This window comes from Elephas maximus, chromosome 19 (genome assembly GCF_024166365.1).
Source record: "Elephas maximus indicus isolate mEleMax1 chromosome 19, mEleMax1 primary haplotype, whole genome shotgun sequence".
Lineage (NCBI taxonomy): Eukaryota > Metazoa > Chordata > Mammalia > Proboscidea > Elephantidae > Elephas > Elephas maximus.
In genome coordinates this window covers 71014251-71032261 of record NC_064837.1, presented here as the reverse complement: position 1 = coordinate 71032261, position 18011 = coordinate 71014251, and the positions used below count along the sequence as shown (strand labels likewise).

Sequence of the window (18011 nt, the reverse complement as noted above, 5' to 3'; positions counted from 1 at the left end):
GTTCCATCACGCCTCACCCAAGTTCAGCACACAGGGCCTGCTGGGGCGTCAGAAGGTAAGTCTGACCAGTCATTCTTGCAGACAAGGGGGGTGCCCCTCCCAGGCCCACAGATGACACCTTGCTCTCAGATAGAGCCCCCTTTATTGATGAGCACGTAAGCCAAGAGCAGGTGGGGCAGGTCCTCCCCCACCCCTGCCCATGACCCCGCAGGACATTGACCAGACAGTGGCGAGGCTGGCCCTCTGCCCACAAGCCCCGGCTTGGCTCCCCGGGGTCCAGCCCCTGCTCGGCTCCGTCCCCCCCACAGCTGAGGCACCACTCCCTGGAAAAGGTGGGATCCAGCCCAGCCCACAGGGTAGGGTGGAAAAAGAGCTCTCTCTCCACAGGACATGCGTGGTTGTAACAGGGAGAGGTTATGGGGGACGCTGGCGTGGACAGCAGACGAAGGCGTGGCTGTCAGCTGAGCAGGGGGGCAGACCTGTCATTGGTCACCGTGGGCTTTAGCTGGACATGGGCGAAGGGGTTCCTGCAAAGAGACAAGAGAGGTTTCAGTGTGGGAGAAGCATGCTGTGCCCCTGGGATCGCTCCTGCAGACCCCAGACCCCCAGGCCTGCAGCAGGCACCAGGCCAAACCCAGTGGGCCCAGCTTGGAGCTCAGAGCCAGTGCCAACAGAAGCTGCTGGGGAAGATCCCCAAAGCCGGCCCACGTGCTCTAGGCAAGGCAGCCACCCACCCTGCACCGACCCTCCCAGGGTGGGGGAGGCATAGTGGGGAGGGGCCGGCTCGGGGCAGCAGGTGGATGTCGGCCAGGTGGGAGCCAGGGGGGCTCTTCCTCAGTGAGACTCCCGAGTCGGGCCTAGGCTGCCCGCCTGCCCACCTGCCTGCCCAGGAGGAACAGCTGAGCTTGGTAGTTGAGGACATTCGGTGACCACATGAGCCTAGGCTGGACACACAGACAGACACAGCTGATGCACAGGGCAGTGGACGGTGCATGCAGGGCGTCCAAACACAGACATGGGTGGACCTGGGTGGCTGCAGGGCCAGTCCCTCCTTGGCCAGACACTAAGTGCTCAACTAGGTGCCCCTCACCCCCGTGTCCCTGGGGCCACAGCTGACAGACACATCAGACTGAGAGAGGCTGAGATGGAACAACACGGTACCCTCACGACACCTCCCCTCCGAGGGCCCACTGGGTAGGAGTGGCACAGACAGCAGGGGGCTCAAGGCAGTTCCAGAGGTGACGACACAGCATGGTGACATGCAGACTTGGCACCGACAGTTGCCCAGCGAAAGCGGGCTGGCTCTGGAGCCATTACCTGGAGTAGGGTTACCTTGCCACAGCACGGGCCAGGCGTCCATGAGGCCAGGCGTTGTTCTGCGTGCCTGGGGGAGGCACACGGGGCAGGGGAATGACACCTCCCTACATTTCCCAGGGGCTTTGTGCCTTCTAAAACTGAAACACCTGGATGGTGAATGTTTACAAGGAAAACAGGTGAGAAGAGACAGACGGACAGGTCACCATGTGGCTTCCACATCTCCAAGATGACATCTGAGCATCCTGCAAAGCCGATCCATTGGTTAACTTTGTCCTGGTGCAGAGTGGCAGGGTTCTGGATTCAAGGCCATGTTCAGCCCCAGTGTGGGACCCCCAGCTCTTCTTTGGTGTCAGTCACCCCTCCCACCATAGCCGCTCTGAGTTAGCTGAGGTTGCCCTGTGATATCACTTTCAGCGGGGCCGGGGGTGTCCATGCCCTGCCTGCCATCCTTGAAGCGACGGTAGATTCTGGGGCACATCTTGGTGGCCCTGGTCTGTCCCCAAGCCCAGGACCAAGTGGGAGGTACTGAAGGATGAGAGATGGAGGAGAGTTTGTCTTAGTCTTGGACTAAGCAGTGGGGGGCACTCCTGCCCAGGGATGGGCGAGCCAGCGGGGCACCGGTCAGCCCAGTGCATCTGCCTGAACACTCCCATCCTGACCCACCTCATGTGGAATCTCATACGAAAGCTGCTGGCAAAAGATGCCAGAACTGAAGGGCAGGTGCCAGGCTAGAAAGTTCTCCCACCTGACGGTTTCTGGTCTTGTCCCTTTCTCCTCCCTCAGCACAGTGAGGCCCATTTGGGGCTCACGCAGCTTTGCCCCCGTGAGACTGAAGGTCCACACGGTAAGGGAGAGTGCGGCCTTGCAGGCATGAGAGGAAGGGTGGCTGACGGCCCCACGGAGGGTACCTGGGCAACCCCGTAGCAGTGGGTAGGAGAGGGTCTGGCATTGCGATGACACAGCGTCCGAGGGCCCAAGGCTGCCGCAGAGTCCAGTCGGCGCTGTGCGCCCCAAGGCAGACCAATGGATCCTGTCGCTCGTCTGCCGGACTACCAGGAACCACACAGGCCTGTCTGTGGCCTGCGGAGGGGCGTCCATCAGGAACATTTGAGCACCAGCCCTGCAGCAGAGTTCCACAGAAGCGAGGGATTCCAGAGACAGACTGTTGGGGTCTCCCCAACCGGACAGAAGGGGCTCATTCATTTCCCCAATAACATCTTCAGCCAGAGGCTCCTGACCAGGGATGTGAGAAGGGCGGGGACTTCGTGCCCGGACAGGTTCCACTCTGTCTTGGTGTCCTGGGGCCACCATGACAAAGTACCACACAGCGGACTGCATTAAAGAACAGAAATGTCGGCTCCCAGAGTTCTGGAGGCTGGAATCCAAATCAGGGCGTCAGCTCCCCTGAGGCTCTGAGAACCTGTCCCCTCCTCCCTCCCGGCTTTGGAAGTCCATGATGCCTGGCGTTCCTTTGCTGCGTGCAGATGCATCTGCTCCATCGCTACACAGCGTCTGTCTGCCCTGTGTGTGATGTCTCTCCCTGTCTGTTCTCGCCTTTTATAAGCTGCCACGCAGCCGGGGTAAGGACCTACCCTTCTCCTGCATGACGCAAAGAAAACCCCTATCGTCAACAAAGCCATGCTCACAGGCGCAGGGGTCAGGACTTTGACAAATCTTTTGGGGGGGGACACGATTCAGTCCACACGTGCTCCAAGTGCAGAGTGACGCAACTCCAGGAAGCAGCTAAAAAGGAGGCTGAAGTCGTGACCCCTGCCCCAGGAGAGGCAGCACCCAGTGCGTTCACACTCAAAGAAGCATCCGAGGACAGGGGGTGTTCATGATCCGTCCAGATGGGCCTCCTGGGGCATCTCCCGCCCCCACAGCTGCCTGGTCCCTGCAACCGGGAGTCTCAGCCCTGCTGTCAAGCAGCTCTAACCCCAAGTCTCCCCAGTGTTGAAAAAGTGCTGGGATTTAGGTCACCAGCTGTGACTTTTCTGAACAAGCTTCTAGAATAAGAAACAGCAATTCCAAGAAAAAACCAAGCCATCACAAAGCATTGTGGACTTGAAGGTGACTTGAGAGCTCAGCATGGAAGTCAGCCAGTGGTCATAGCAGATCTCCACCCTCCCAGCCACCTCCTCCACGCTGCAGAGCTTCTCCCAATCTTCTGGCCCTTCTGGAACTGACCCAAGGGGGTGCTCAGTTCCCCAACAGACAGCCATCAGGAGGAGCTGGGCAGGGATGGGGTGGTCCCACAAACAACCTCAAGTGGCCCTGACCCCCGCCTCCCCAGCCATGGAATCTCCCAGGCCAGGCCAACTGTTCGGCAGGAAATTGGCTGGCAGAGCCATAATGCGGCACTCCTGGGGCTGTGCTGATGCCTGCTGTGTCCCCCAGCCTCTGCCCACAGAAGGGGAGTGGTCCAGGCAAAGGCTGCACCAGTCTGGCTGCCCAGTCAGTTCGGAGGACACAAGGGGGTGCAGCAGCAGGGCCCTTGCACAGCTCAGGGGCCGGGAGAGCAGCCCCTTGTGGAGAACATCTCGGAAGGAAGGAGAGAGGTGGGGGCCAGGGTCAGCAGGTCAAAGGCAGCCTCATCTTGCCCCAACTCTCAGAAGCACTTTTCTGCAGAATTTTCCAGAATTCACACTACAGCAACGGAAGAGAGTCCCCTGAGGTGAGATGCCACACCAATCCAGGGCCTGCCCAGCGTGTTTGCGAGCCAGTTCAGTAGAGTGACTGTCCTTTGAATGGGGACGGGACAGTGCTGGCACCTTAGTCACTGAGAGAGGGGGAGGTAAAAGCCCCTTCCTCCAGGAGAGGGCTGATCATGGAGGGGCAACATGTGCCTTCATGACCCTCTGGCTGTTTGAGGACAGATGGGAAGGGCGGGTCAGCTGAAAGGGGCTGGAGGAGAATGCGAAGATCTGTGTGCGAGAGTGTAGAGGGTGGGAGGCTGGGGAGCTCTCATTGCCCCGCTCCTGGGAGGCCTGGACAACACTGGGAGAGCAGGGTCAGCCTGTGCAGGGGACTGCAGAGGGCCAAGCCAGACTCCCACACCCCCACCCCTTCCCCACGTCACCTGTGGCCGGAGCAGATGCGTACTGTAGCTGGCACTCGCCTGGGCAGACCATAGCCGCCGCGCTGTTCCCAGGTCCAACCCTGGTCTCCCCAGCCCCCGCCGGCTCTGAGCCCCACCAACAGTGGTCAGTACGAGAAGAAGCACACCCCCGAGAGCCCCAGGCTGATGCTGCACGTGGGGCGCAACAGCCCTGCCTCACTGCTGTCAGTGGGGTTCCCCCTGATTGGAGCCCATGCACCCAGCAAAGGGAGAGGGGAGGCTGGAGAACAGCAGCCAGGCCCGGCTGCCCCGGCAGCCAGTATGGGGTGCTGTAGGTGTGCAGGGAGGAAACAGTTAAGTCAGAAACCACAAGCTCCGAGACAGAACCAAGAAAACCCACTTTTTGAGCCCTAAGCAAGACTCGGGGGTCCGCGAAGGCCCAGAGCGCAGAGCAGAGGCAGCCTTGACAGACCCTCGGGCTCTTGCCCAGCCCCCAGCCACCTCGGCTGCACCAGAGCCACAGAGAGTTGAGTAACCAGCCCAGAAACCCACAGCCACTTACTAACTAGTGAGGCTGCTCAGAATCTGGCCACTTCCACGTCCATGCTGCAAGGAAACACAAGGGCTCATTGGAGGGGGTGGAGGGAGTGGGGGCTGCAGGGATGGGGTGGGCACCAGGGGCCTGGTGCCTACTGCCACCCCAGCTCGTGGCACCAGAGGCAGGGCAGAGAGTGGGGTCTCCAGCCCCGCTAGGGGGAGACTCAGCACTAAGGACATGCCCCAGCAAGCAGGGGATCCTGGCTCCCTCTGGGATCAGGCTCGGAGGGGCTTAACTCTGTCCCCAGGGTGGTGGACCACCCTGAGAAAGCAGGTGGCCGCCAGGGGTGCCCAAACTGAGTGGGCAGAGAAAACAGCCACCATGCCACACGCAAAGGGCCAGCTCGTTTGCAAGCCTAGCTGATTCCAGGCAGGCCCAGGGGCTCCACATAGCCCCTGACACAGCAGGGGACTGAAGGAGGCACCAAACCCAGCTCGATGCAATAAATAAAACTTTTATTCAAACAACTGACTGCAGTACAGGGCACAAATCAGATTTAAAAAAAAAAAAAGGAGAAAGGAAAAAGGAAAAACACTTCAGCACATCTTCATACAAGTTCTGCTGTTTTGTGTCCACATTCATCCACTGATCATGGAATCTCCTGGATTTAAAAATCTTTTAGCAAAACGAGAACACCAACACGGAAGGTTCTTTCTACAGGTCCATGTTTGGCTTCGATTTCTCTTTAAGTATAAAACTGGGTCTGTCTGGGCCTTGCTCTGCTTCTCGCTCACAAGCGTTCCCGGCCGTAGCCAGGTCCATGGGTGGGTAGGCTTGTTAAATCTCGTGAGAAAAGGAAGGGTCACAGCGTCCCTGCCAGCTCCCACCAGCCGGAAGGGCTCAGCCAGGCAGTGGCCCACTCACGTCCCAGAATTCAGTGGGTGAAGAAACAAGACCAGTAGCCACTGAGTCCCATGTATTTGTTTCCAAAGTCACCAAGACACACAACGAAGACGAGAGCGCTTAGCAAGGATCAGGGCAGCGCCTGTCAGGTCACCCATCCGGCTGGAGGCACGGGGGTGGATGTGGTGCGGCCATGCCCCTACTGCCCTCCCAGGCCTTGCCTGCCGGGCGTGCCTTGCCCTGGGAAGGCAGGTGACCACGACGTGCGTCAAGGCTGGTTAAAGAAATGATTTCAAAAAAGTGGGGGAGGCAGGGGTCTCGGGAGGTCTTTGGAATGTCCGTGTGCGGCTGGGCAGCGCCTGCTCAAGCCCCCACCCCTCGCGCAGTGCACCGCGTGAGGTAGGGAGACCCCGCCTTAGGGCGCCTATGTCCACCTGCGGGCCGCGCCCTCGGGAGGCGGCAGGATGCCGGGCCCTGCCTGGTGGGCTCCCTCACTGGGCACAGAGGCTCCTCAAGGCCCCGGTGGTGGCGCGAGCCCTTGGTGCTGCCCGGGGCGGGCTGGGCGGGCGGCCCCGGAGTCTGAGCTCCTGCCCTCCCTGCCATCCGCCCGTGCCGGGAGGGTCAGACGCAAAGGTAACAGTACGTACACCGGAGTCCATGCACATCGGTTTTGTTTTTCAGGAAAAAAAAGTCCTTTTCCTGTTTTTCATCCTTTTTTTTTTTTTAAGATTTTTGTTTTCTTCAAACTTTAAACCAGGCTCGCGGCGAGCCTTAGAAAAGGGTGGGTGCGTGTGGACACTGCGGAGCGCCGGGCAGGTTGGGGCCCATTGCGGTGTCTGCTGGGGGGGGGGGCTGCGGATACATGGGGGCATGAGGGGTGGAGCAGCACCATGGATCCTGGGATCACAGAGTCGGGTCACAACTGAGGGGGAGATGGGTGGGTGATGGGGGAGAGAATAACCCAGAACAAACCAACCAGAGCGGAGGAGGAGACCAATGGTGGCCAAACAGGTCAGAGGCTGGAGGAGGCAGGGGTGGAGGGGGAGGAAGAGAAAGAGCGTGAGGAAGAGAAGGAGCAGGAGGGGGAGGTGGCAGCAAGCTCTCCAGAGCAGTGGCAGCGTGTGGTCCGCGTCCTCACACTGTGGACACCAGCGTACCACTGCCGCTGTGGACAAAGCACAGGAGAGCTGCCAGCCCGGGGCAGGAGGCGCCCGTTCCTCCCTGGCAGCATCCCTCTCAGAGGCTCTGAGGGCCACAGACCACCTGGCCCTAAGCGGAGGGGAGGGGAGAAGCCCGGAGCCAGGACAGGGCCGAATCCTGCAGGGAGCAGGCAGAGCCCCAAGCCCAGCCGGGGAGGCTCCAAGGGGACACAGCTCATCCTGAGAAGGGGACACTCCCCATCCTATCCTGCTGGGTCAGGTGAGGTGGCATGGAGGCTAGGAGAGAGCAGCAGGGCAGAGACAGGAGCTGGGTGGGAGACAGGGGCCAGGCCAGAGGCCCTGCAGGAAAAGTGGCCTGCGCTTACCCAGGTAAGCCCCCAGGTGAGCCCACCCAAGTGAGACCCCACAGGTGTCCCAGTGAGGGGCAACCACTCTCTCCTCAGCCAGGTCCCTACACACCTCAGGGCAGGTCACCTGCCCTTGACCTTCAGAGGGGCTGAGGGAGTTTAGGGTCAGGGCCTGTGGAGCCAGCGCTGAGGGAGAGCAGAGCTGGAGTTGCATCTGAGCCCTCCTGGCCTTGGACCAGTCCAGGCATGGACTCTGTACAGAGTGGCCTGGCAGTCCCCAAGCAGGGCCTAACCACAGATGGGACAGCTCCCCACCTGCCTACACACCCAGGACAGGTCCAGAAACCTCTTACCTGCTCACAGACCGCGCGCCGTAGTCGTCCAGGCCCTGGGGAGCGAAGGAGAAGCAGGTCAGGGCCCAGATATCAGTGCTCCACTGGTGCTGAAAAGCCTGACTCCATGAGGCCCAGGAGGCCATGCTGGCAGCCTCTGACTGCCTGCCCCATCCCAGACCCTGATCAGGGCTGTGAGCTGCAGGTGCCCACGTAGTATTGGGGCTGCAGGAGGTCCCAGCTCTTGGGGAAACTGATCTTCCCCACACTGGTTCTGCCACCTGCAGGCCTGCTGCACCCACCCTGACATGGGCACCCAGGTAGGGCAGACAGCAGGCTGCTGCAGACCCACAGCTGTGATCCACAGAGGGCTTGGGGGCACTAGGCAGTGAGCCCCGCAAGGTGGCTGCAAGCCTCCCAAACCTGCACCTTCACCCAGCCCGTCAAGCCACACACCCAGACCCCACCCAACACCAGGTGTCTCAGTCCACTCAGTAGAGGCCCACAGGTGGGGCTGGTGGGAGAGGGCAGCACCTGGAGGAGGTGCCCACCTGGGGGAGCTCATCTGGTGGAGGTGCCTACCTGGGGGAGTTTACCTGGGGGAGGTGCCCATCTAGGGGAAAGACCACGTGGGAGAAGTGCTCACCTGTGGGAGGGGCCCACCTGGGGAGGATGGACACCTGAAGGAGGGACTCACCTGTGAGAAGGCGGGCACGGCCACGCTGTAGGGCCTCTGCTTGAAGGTGCCAGCTGTCTGGGCGGGGAAGGCTCGGGAGGAGGTGCCGTAGTCGGGTGGTGGGAGGGCCAGGTCCTCCTTGTCCAGCAGGTTGCCCGTGCTGCTGCTCTTCCCCTGCTGCAGGCTGCAGTGGCCCAGGGCGGGCCGGGGTCAGTGGGGGTTGGTGGGGCCCCACCACTGCCAGCCCAGCCTAACCTCCCTGAAGCCCCCCGGTGCCTGGCCCTTCACACAGTGGAGGAAGGGGTGCAAAATGCATGGAACCCCAGGGGCCAGTCCTGCCACCCAGCTGAACCTGGCCTCCCTCCCTCCACTCGAGCATGAAAATGCTTCGGTGGAAACCTCCAGAAAACGCTGCGCCTCGGTGCCTTGTTTGTGAAGCTGTGAGTCCTACAGGGAGCTTGCCGCCCTCTCTGCTAGCCTCTTAGCCTCTCCCTCATCCTCTAAAAGGCCAGCAAGGGACCACCCCAGACAGCTCCACTGCTGGCCCCAGCGCTCCAGGACCCCTGAACCCCTCCTCCTGGGGTACCTCCTGATGCTGCAGCCCCACACCCGTCCCATCTGACTGACCCCTGTGGAGGTCGACAAGGGCCTGGAAGCCCAGCCAGGTTCACTGTGCCCAGAGGTGGCCCATCCACAGTCCCCAAGCCTCCATCACAGCCCCTCTACCAGCGGGGCCACCACTGGGGACAGACCACTACTCACCTCATGTGCAACCTGTCGCTGACATCACTGTCCAGGACGCGGGTATAGGAAAAGGGGAACCAGCCCCGCCTGAAAGAGAAGCCCCTCCTAGGTAAGAGGGGCCCAGCTCAGCTCTGGAGGCCTCTCCCCAGCCCCCACTGGGGGCCCTGGGCTCCAAGGTGAGGACACCTGCCATCTGGCCCCAAGTCCACCAGCTATCCTCCAGCTGCGCCCTCTGTGTGTGGAGGGGAGACACGTCATTGAGGCCAAGAGACCCCGCCTGCACCTCCAGTCTGAGGGAGAGGTGGCTCTGAGCCTCTCTGCTTCGGAGGGCTCCAGCAGTGACTGGAGGGACCTGCCTTCCTATGAGGCCAGTAGAGCTAGGCCTGGGGCTAGGAGAGGGACCCTGGTGCCGTGCTGAGGTACCTGCTTCTTGTATAAGGCTGGTCCCCTGCCACACAGCCCCAGAGGCCACTATGGACTATGGCCCCACAACCCAAGGCCCCATTTTGGAAGAGCGGCAAGGGCAGCATCTAAGAATGGGGTGGGCCATGGGCGTCCCTGCCCCGCAGGGTCCCCCAGCTCAGCAGCACCCTGCCTAGCAAAGTTCATCACCAGCCCTCTTGCTGGACGAGACAGGAAAAAACTTTAAGGCTGGTTTTGCTGCAACGGGGGCAAAAACGGTGGTGGGGGGCTGCCAGGGAGCAGGTGGCATGGGCGGCCCTGGCCCAGCAGTACCCACACTGAGCATCTGCTGTTGCGGCAACTCTGGCAACAGGTTTAAATTAAGCCATGAAGGCGCGGCCCTCAGATGCAACAGTGTGCCTTCTAGAAATTGAATATGACAGTGATTGGACACACAGGAGAGCCACGGGGGCAGAAGAAAGGTTTCACAGCAAAGACGGGATGGGAGTCCCAGCTCTGCTGTTTACCACCTGGGTGGCCTCCCGCACCTCGACTTCCCCACCAGTGAGATGGGCCAACACCTGCTTTACAGATGGTTGAATGAGGTGACAAAGAACTCTGTTGACAAGGACCAACCCAGGCTGTTAACCATGGTGACCCAGAGAATGGGCTCTGGCACTGGCCTCGGTGGTTCCATCTGTGAAATGGATTGGTGACAACACTGACCTCAGTGGAGCAGGATTAAAGGAGGTGACGCGGCTGATGGACAGGGGGCTCCAAGAGCTAGCATCATCTATGGGGCCCGGGGGGCTGGTGGGCACCTGGTGGTAACTAAGGTCATATGTAAATAACCATCATTTATACTACTGACACTGGGAATCACACACCCGCCTACAGGACCTGTTGTGTATGTTAAGGTGCACATACAGGGTGGACCTGTGCCCCGTGCCTGATTAAGTGACCTGGATGACAACAGAGTGACGCGGAGGTCCGCGTGTATGTGTGTGAGAAAGCTGTCTGTAATGTGCGTCTGTACTCTCAGTCGGCTGATGTGAGACCACGTCACAGTCAATTCTCTGCGGTCACTGTGGTGACTTTTTATAAGAAGACCCTGGGTAGTGTGGTGCAAACTGTTAACGCACTCAGCTGCTAACCAAAAGGTTGCAGGTTCGAGTCCACCAAGAGGTGCCTTGAAAAAAGGCCTGGTGATCTACTTCCAAAAATCGGCCCTTGAAAACTCTGTGGAGCACAGTTCTACCCTGACACACATGGGGTTACTATGAATCAGAGTCAACTCAACAACACCTGGCTGGATCTTCTATAAAGTCCCCATGAACACGGAATCAGAGACCACCCAACCAGCCCAGCTTGACCTCAGCAGGGAATTTTTTGCCACTCTGCAAGTGACCAAAAAGCGGTGTATTTCCCCCAGATGGGTAAGCCTGTGTATACGGAACCCACGAACGAGGACTGGCCACTCCTGCATGATCCAAGGACTGGCCACTCCTGCAAAAACATGATCCATCTAAAAAAAGAACCCAGAGCACCCTGGAGGTCTGAGGGCTACAGAGGGAGGAGGCTGCCTGTGGAGGCTTCGCCCCTCACGCACATACTCTTGGCTCACGTCTGCACCCCATGTGCATGCTCCGGCTTACATCCCCACCCTGCCCACGCCCCACGCACACTCACATCTTGGTCTTCTCACTCTCGCCATAGTGCCAGCCATCGCGGGCCTCGGGCACCAGCAGCGTGATGAGGTCTCCCTCCTTGAAGCTGAGTAGGGTACTGTTGTCCCCGGCAGCGTGGGAGAAGATAGCCTTTACCCGCATGCGGCCGTTGCGCTCCAGGCCAGCTGCCATGGAGCTGGAGCGGGGCAGGGTCTTGTTCTCAGCTGTCAGGATGACAGGGCACGTGATCAAGGACTTGGCTCCCAGGAGACACAGGCGACAGCCCAGGATGGGGGACAGGGGCATAGCCACCACATTAGCTCTGCTGCAGCGCACAGAAACGCTGGGCTTGCTATTGCTAGCAGGCTGGTGCGTGGACCGAGTGCTTGGGGGCTTGGGACTACCAGGCCCCCTGCCCCTGGCCTTTTCACCACCTTGGGAATCAGGTACTCGAGAAATCTGGTTCTGGAGACGAGTCCAGCCCAGGCCTGCCACAAATGAGCTCATGAGTGGTTCTCTGGGTGGAAGGCAGGAGTGTGCCCAGGGTGTGCCCCCTGGATGGGCCCTGGCACATCCCTCCTGATGCCACCATCTGCTCTCAGCACTGACTCAGCGGCCATATTCAGCACCCAGCACCCAGCCTCGCTGCAGCGGCTTCACGCTCACAGCTTCTACTGTGCACCAGAGACTTACTAGACTGTCACGGCCAGGGAATGCCTGCTGGGTCCATGGAGTAGTGCACGTGTGCACACACACACATGCTTGCACAGGCATGCAGACATGCACACATGCGTCTACCCACACACATGCACGCACACAATCTACACATGCACACACACAATCTACACATGCACACACACCAACATAAGTGCACGCACATGCTTGCACAAGCACATAACATATGCACATGCACACACCAACACGTGCATATACGTGCTTGCACACGTGCACACAGTGCACGCATGTACATGCATCCATGCATGTGCACTTGCACACATGCACTCACCCATACACACCACACCCCAGCCCATGCATACTCGTGAGCCTTGGGTGTCCCAGGCCTCCCCTCAGAAGCAGGGGCATTGCTGTGGGGCACCTCCAAAGCCCTTACTGGTGGCGTAGCTGTTTTTCGGGGCCACGCTCTTGCGCACAGGCAGGGTGTTGGAGTATGAGTCGCTCAGCTTGCTCTGCGACTGTGGAGGAGACAGGGACTTGGGCTGGGCGGCCTTGCGATCAGACCAGGGGTTGTAGTCCTCGCCATCTGGGCCTGAGACGCCGTTCATGACAGGTGCACCGTCCTGGGCTGACATCCGCTGTGGAGGAGAAGGCGGGCGGGGTTGCTGGGAGCCTGCCCTGGGTGAGCCCTTCAGCTCTCAGCAGCTTGGCTCCCCTAGAGCCTCTACCCCGAAGCTCCCTGAGGTCAAGCACTCACCCCCACAAAAGGGGCCAGCTCTGGGGGCACAGGCAGAGGCTTGGCCCCTGGGATGGGGTCTGAGATGACCAGGTTGGACTTGGAGGCTGACAGAGCACCGGGAAGGACAGCGCCATTGCTGCTGGCCATCTGCTGCATCAGCTGGACGGCGCGGTCCGGGATCTTGTTGGGGTCAGCGCAGGCCTGTTGCCACAGTGGCAGCTTCTGTGCCAGCAGCTCCTTGCCCTACAGGGGAGGAAGGGGCAGATGGGGGTCAGGGCCCAGCCATGGCTCCCCAGCCCCAGTGCCACCGTGTTCCCAAGGAGCAGCCCTGCCAGCCTGGGGGCCTGGAAGGGTGAGGGACCGGCTGCTGGCTCTGCTGAGCACTCTCACCTTGGACGCAGACCGCCAGCCCCCACCTGGCACAGGGAGGCCCCGAAAAGACAGACCCCTGTCCCTGGTGGGGCGTGGGAGAGCACCTGGCCAGGACTAGGGCTGGTTTTCACTAGATGCGTGCCATCAGGTGAGGCAGGCCACCTGTGAGCCCAATTCCCTATCCACTAAGGGCATCCGGCCCCCCACCCCAGAGTCCTGTGGGAAAGGGCCTGGTAGCTGCTACGAGCTGTGCTATTGAAGGAACCAAGGTAGGAGAGAAAGGCGGACAGCTGCCAGGGGTACAGGGAAGCAGAACCTGTCAGGTGTCCCTCAGGCTACCCTGGTAACTGCTGTCTGCCCCCACAGTCCCAAGAGCCAGGGGACTCCACAGCATCAGCTGTCCAGCCCCTTCCTCTCTGGTCTACATAGCAGCCTGGCCCCGGGACCCAGATGACCACGTTGACAGAATATGAGGGTCTTGGACTTGGGAGAGGGGCACTGCCGTGAACAGAGCCACCCCCTGCACAATCTGGACAGGAAGGGCCCAGCGAAGCCCAGAGCCATCCTGGCTTCACCCCCAACACGCTGCAGGCCATCTTATTTAGGGTGGGCCCAAACCCAAGTCCTGGGAGCTGTCTGGGGGCCAAGCTGCTGGTTGAAGCCCTGGGAGAGTCCTGCCCCCTCCTTGGGTCCCTAGCCCAGGGGCTTGTCCAGGTCAGTTCCTGCGCAAGCTGCACCTTCTACACCTGCTCTGGTACGGCCAGCAGGAGGGCTAGGTGCCCCCATCTAGTCCAGCTGCACAAACCGTGTCCCCCTCAGCAGGCGGGCAGGGGGCTTTTCTGCCCTTCATCCTGGGACTGCAGCCGCGGCAGCCAGGCCACCACCATGGGGCCTGTCCACCACTAGAGGGCGCCGCAGCTGCATTGTGGAGCTGCGAGAGTCTGCAAGCCCCCCCCCCCCCACCGCCCCGCGCGCTAGCTCACTGCTGAGAACACCGTGTCTTGCAGCAAAGACGTGGGCTGCAGGTGCAGTGGGAGGCCAACCGTGCTCCCACATCTGCCTTACCCTGACGCTGGGACACCTACAGCCAACCCTCCCAGCACGTGGCTGCCAAGCACCACAGGGACAGGACCCAGCTCAAGGCATGGCCCACCTGAAAGGGACACACGCCCTCACACATGTGCTCTGCAGACAAGTGGGGCCTCTAGGAGAGCAGAACAACACGCCCAGGGCTGTGGTGGCAAAGCAGGAACCCCAGTGCGCGTGCATCCCCGCATGTATGTGTATGCATGTGTCTGTACCTGTGTGCATGCATGTCCACATGTGAACGTGTCGATGTGTGCACATGTATGTGTCTGCACCTGCGTGCATGTGTCTGCACCAGTCTGCGGCACGTGTGTGTCGTGTGCACACATGTATGCGTCTGCACTTGTATGCATGTGCACTTGTGTATGTCTGCACATGTGAGTATGTGCATCTGCATGTGTGCACCTGTGTACATGTGTGTCTGCATACACGTTCACGCACCTGTGTGTGCACGTGCAGACGACAAGTGTTGCTGTGTCCCGACGACCAGTAGAACCCCTTGATTTAACAAGGACGTGGATTAGGGCCTCCCTGGCTGGCCTAGCTACCTCACACCTGCCATACTCTTAGAATGTTCCAGGGGACTGAACTCGTTCTGCCCAGCTCCCGCAGTGGACTGCAGTGAACTGGATCCGCCTGTCCCCACGGGCAGCAGGACCCACTGCTACAAAGAGTCTGTGTCCTCTGGTCTCGCTGCCCCTGGTAGCTCTGGGGGATACCCCCCAGCCCTGTACGGAGGCAGCCCTTTACAAGGGTCCCCTCCCTGGGGGGCCTCTGCTGCTGACCAGGGCCTGCGCCTTTACATAGCAGCTCCTCCCCAAGAGGCCTCCCGGCCAGCCTGGGTTCTATGTCCCAGGAGCCCCAGGGCAGAGTGCCCCCCAGGAGCTGCCGGGCTGGGGGACCCAGAGGAAAACACATGGATCAAGGACCCATGACAAGAGGCTGTGGCCTGGGGCAGGACGTCAGCACCAGGGGCAGGGAGGCCTCCAGGCACAAGCAGGGAGCAGGGCTGAGCCAGGTGGTGGGCACTGATGGGACCGTCGAACCCCCGGAACCCACCTTGGGACCTTAAGCAGCTCAGGGGTGCAGAGGGCAAGTGAGGAGGGATGACACGGATAGCCAGGTGACGCAGGGCTAGGGAGAGATTCCGAGGGGGAGGACAATGATGTGACCAGCCTCTGGAGCTGGGGGGAGGGGCTAGGGTGACCACCCAGAGGTGGGGAACAGGGGGAGGAGTTGGGGTCCTGAGGACAGGGAAGCTGGTGGCTGGCAAGGCCTGGTGGCTGTCCAGGGCCCAGGGTCAGGCTGAGGGGAGTCAGAGACTCTCCCTCCCAGGGCTCAGGGACTTGGGGGCCGCCACATCTTCCCTGTCCCAGGATGATCAGGTGTGGGCCAGGCCTCCACACGGCAGGCAGCAGAGCCAAGGTCTAGCAGGTACCCCCAGGACTTCAGACCGAGGAAGAGAGAACTGGGGAGACCTGGGGAGGGCAATGCCGGCAGGTGGCCAAGAGGCCAGGTGGGGATCCAAGGAGCACAGCCGTGTTGCAGCTTGAATTGTGTCCAGCTTGCAGCCACCCCCCTGGCCTGCCATCGGCCCAGCTCTGGCCAGGACCAGGCTGGAGGGGCCCAAAGCCCATCCCCTAGACACTCGGAGTGGGACATTGGTACCACCTTCCTCAAAGGCACCTGGCACTTTGTCATGCGAGTCTTAAATGTGTCCATGCCCTTTACCCTGGCAATTCTCCACCTTGGACTCTACCCCTAAGGAAACCCAGAATGCTGGCCAAGGTCCCCATGTGGAGGTTCAGCTTGTGCACGGAGGGCCATGAGCAGCAGGTGGCCCCGCACCATCGCTCACCTTGGCCATGAGCAGCAGGTGGCCCCACGCCATCGCTCACCTTGACCATGAGCAGCAGGTGGCCCCGTGCCACTGCTCACCTTGGTGTGGCAGGCGCCATCGCTCAACTCAGTGTGGCGGGTGCCATCACTCACCTTGGCGTGGTAGGCGGCAGAGTTCTTGGCCACGGCACACTGCTTCTCCACCAGGAAGCAGAACCTCCGCCGCTCCTCGGTCAGGGCAGTCTTGTAGCCGTCTGACACGTAGTTCTCTAGCTCACCCTGCTTGTTGCTGATGGCGTCGATGTACTGGGGGTGGAAGCGGAGGCAGGGAGGGAGAAAAGGAGAGAGCTATAAGCTGTTGGCAGAATCCTGTTACGGATGGAACTGTGTCCCCCAAAAAGTGATGCGGAAGTCCCAGCCCCGTACCTGTAAATATGACCCCATTTGGAAAGAGTTTCCTTTTGTTAAGTCGATAAGGTCATATGAAGTAGGGTGGGTCCTAACCCTAAGCCCTCCTGAAAAAGTATCTTGTGAAAGGACCAGAATACACAGACACACGGGGAAGACAGACACTAGGTGACAACAGACACAAAGACACATGGGGAAGACAGACGCCAGGGACAACGGACACACAGGCACACGGGGAAGACAGACGCCAGGGACAACGGACACACAAACACACAGGGAGGACAGACGCCAGGGACAATGGACACACAGACACACGGGGAGGACAGACACCAGGGACAACGGACACACAGACATCTACAAGCCCAGCAACACCAGAGACCACTTGCTGTCATGTCCTGACACTAATCCTGACCCTAATCCCTCCTGAGAGGCGTCTGCCATCGTGAGTCTCCAACCCTCAACTGACCAAGCCCCTAGGTCCAACTACTAATCCCGAAAATACTGGGACCAAGGGGTCTGTTAGACACGCACAAGGACGCAGCCAGCAAACCCAGACCAGTAAGTGCCCTGACAGCCTTCCCCCCGATCCAGGACAAACGCCCACTGAGCAGGCTGCAGGAGGAAAGACAAGAACGGGTTGGGGTCACAGAGCCATGGAGATGTCATTGCTGCCCGGGCAGATGGACCACTGGTCCTGCAGGGTCTGCACCATGTGACTGCACAGCCCTCAGTGCAGCGTACTTCCTGGTCCCACTGGTGGTGGGCTTGGCTGTGTGACTTGCTTTGGCCAACAGGGCGTGGGCAGAAGTGATAGTGTGCCGGCTGCAAGCCTCGAAGGACACCTGTGTTCCACAGGCCCCTCTGCCCGGGCACCAGAACGAGTGTGCAGTCATGGCATGGAGCTGTCACCGGCAGCCTGCAAACTAGGGACAAGTGCTGGCCAATGAGGCCACTGTGGCTCGGTGGCCGCTGTGCTGGAGCACCTGGCTGGGCCCTGACTGCAACAAATGGGACCAGAAGCTATGGGGAGCCAGGGACCCTCAGGAATGTGGACCCACACCACGGGGTTTGGGTGGGGTGAGGGGATGAGGGTGGGGGCACCACCCACTGGATGGGGTCGGGGGTCGTGCTCTGACTCCGGAGGCTGGGAAGTTCCCATCACAGACCGCTGAGGAGATGCAGGGGGCAGGGGCCTGGGACAGGTGCGGGGGCAATGTCCAGACTCCTCCTCGGTACTTCTGTCTGGGTGACATGGGGGCTCCCGGGGCTGCAGGACCCAGACGTGTGGGCGGTTTCTGCAGGGAGCAGTCTTTAGACTGACAGGAAGATCTTTCTAGATCCCCATCTTCTGGGCTTGGCTCTCCCCCAGCGCCCACCCTGCCTGGTCTGAGCCCCCGCCAGTCCTTGGCAGAGCTGACTATCCGTCCTTGGTGCAAACCTCAGGTTTCATGGACCCCAAGCAGAGCCTCCCTGCAGACCTGTTGCCTCTCGATGCAGCCATCCCCCAGCAGGGGGCAGGCCCGCCTGCCTGAGTGAAGCCTCTGAGGCTGACTCAGCGTGGGTGGGCGGGCCGCTGCCGGGGGCTGCTGCTGGGGGCGGTGACCAAGCATCTGAGCTGTCTGTTCCCTCGCTGCCACCAGCGCAGTGCCCACTCGGCCCCTTGGAGAGCGGGGGGGGTGGTGGTCAGCAGCTGGGATGGGGACCCAGTGCCATCAGCAGGGCCTGGCTCCGCAGGCCAGCCAGTCTCA

General features: G+C 60.6%; 1 protein-coding gene across 3 annotated transcripts in view; it reads right to left on the bottom strand.

Annotated features, from left to right (window-relative positions):
• Positions 1 to 436: 436 nt before the first annotated feature.
• BAIAP2 (BAR/IMD domain containing adaptor protein 2) overlaps positions 437 to 18011 on the bottom strand; it is a 69147-nt gene continuing 51572 nt past the window's right edge. Inside the window, exons 7-15 of one of the 3 annotated variants that reach the window (XM_049858813.1) lie at positions 16009 to 16161; positions 12577 to 12801; positions 12256 to 12457; positions 11167 to 11368; positions 9094 to 9162; positions 8353 to 8515; positions 7677 to 7711; positions 4938 to 4981; positions 437 to 527 (exon numbers count right to left, since the gene is read on the bottom strand). In XM_049858813.1, coding sequence (XP_049714770.1) covers positions 4954 to 4981; positions 7677 to 7711; positions 8353 to 8515; positions 9094 to 9162; positions 11167 to 11368; positions 12256 to 12457; positions 12577 to 12801; positions 16009 to 16161 — 1077 coding nt within the window. In that variant the 3' untranslated portion in view covers positions 437 to 527; positions 4938 to 4953. Of the gene's footprint in view, positions 528 to 2229; positions 4982 to 7676; positions 7712 to 8352; positions 8516 to 9093; positions 9163 to 11166; positions 11369 to 12255; positions 12458 to 12576; positions 12802 to 16008; positions 16162 to 18011 lie in introns of those variants that run through there. The other 2 variants (XM_049858811.1, XM_049858812.1) reach the window with 2 other exon arrangements.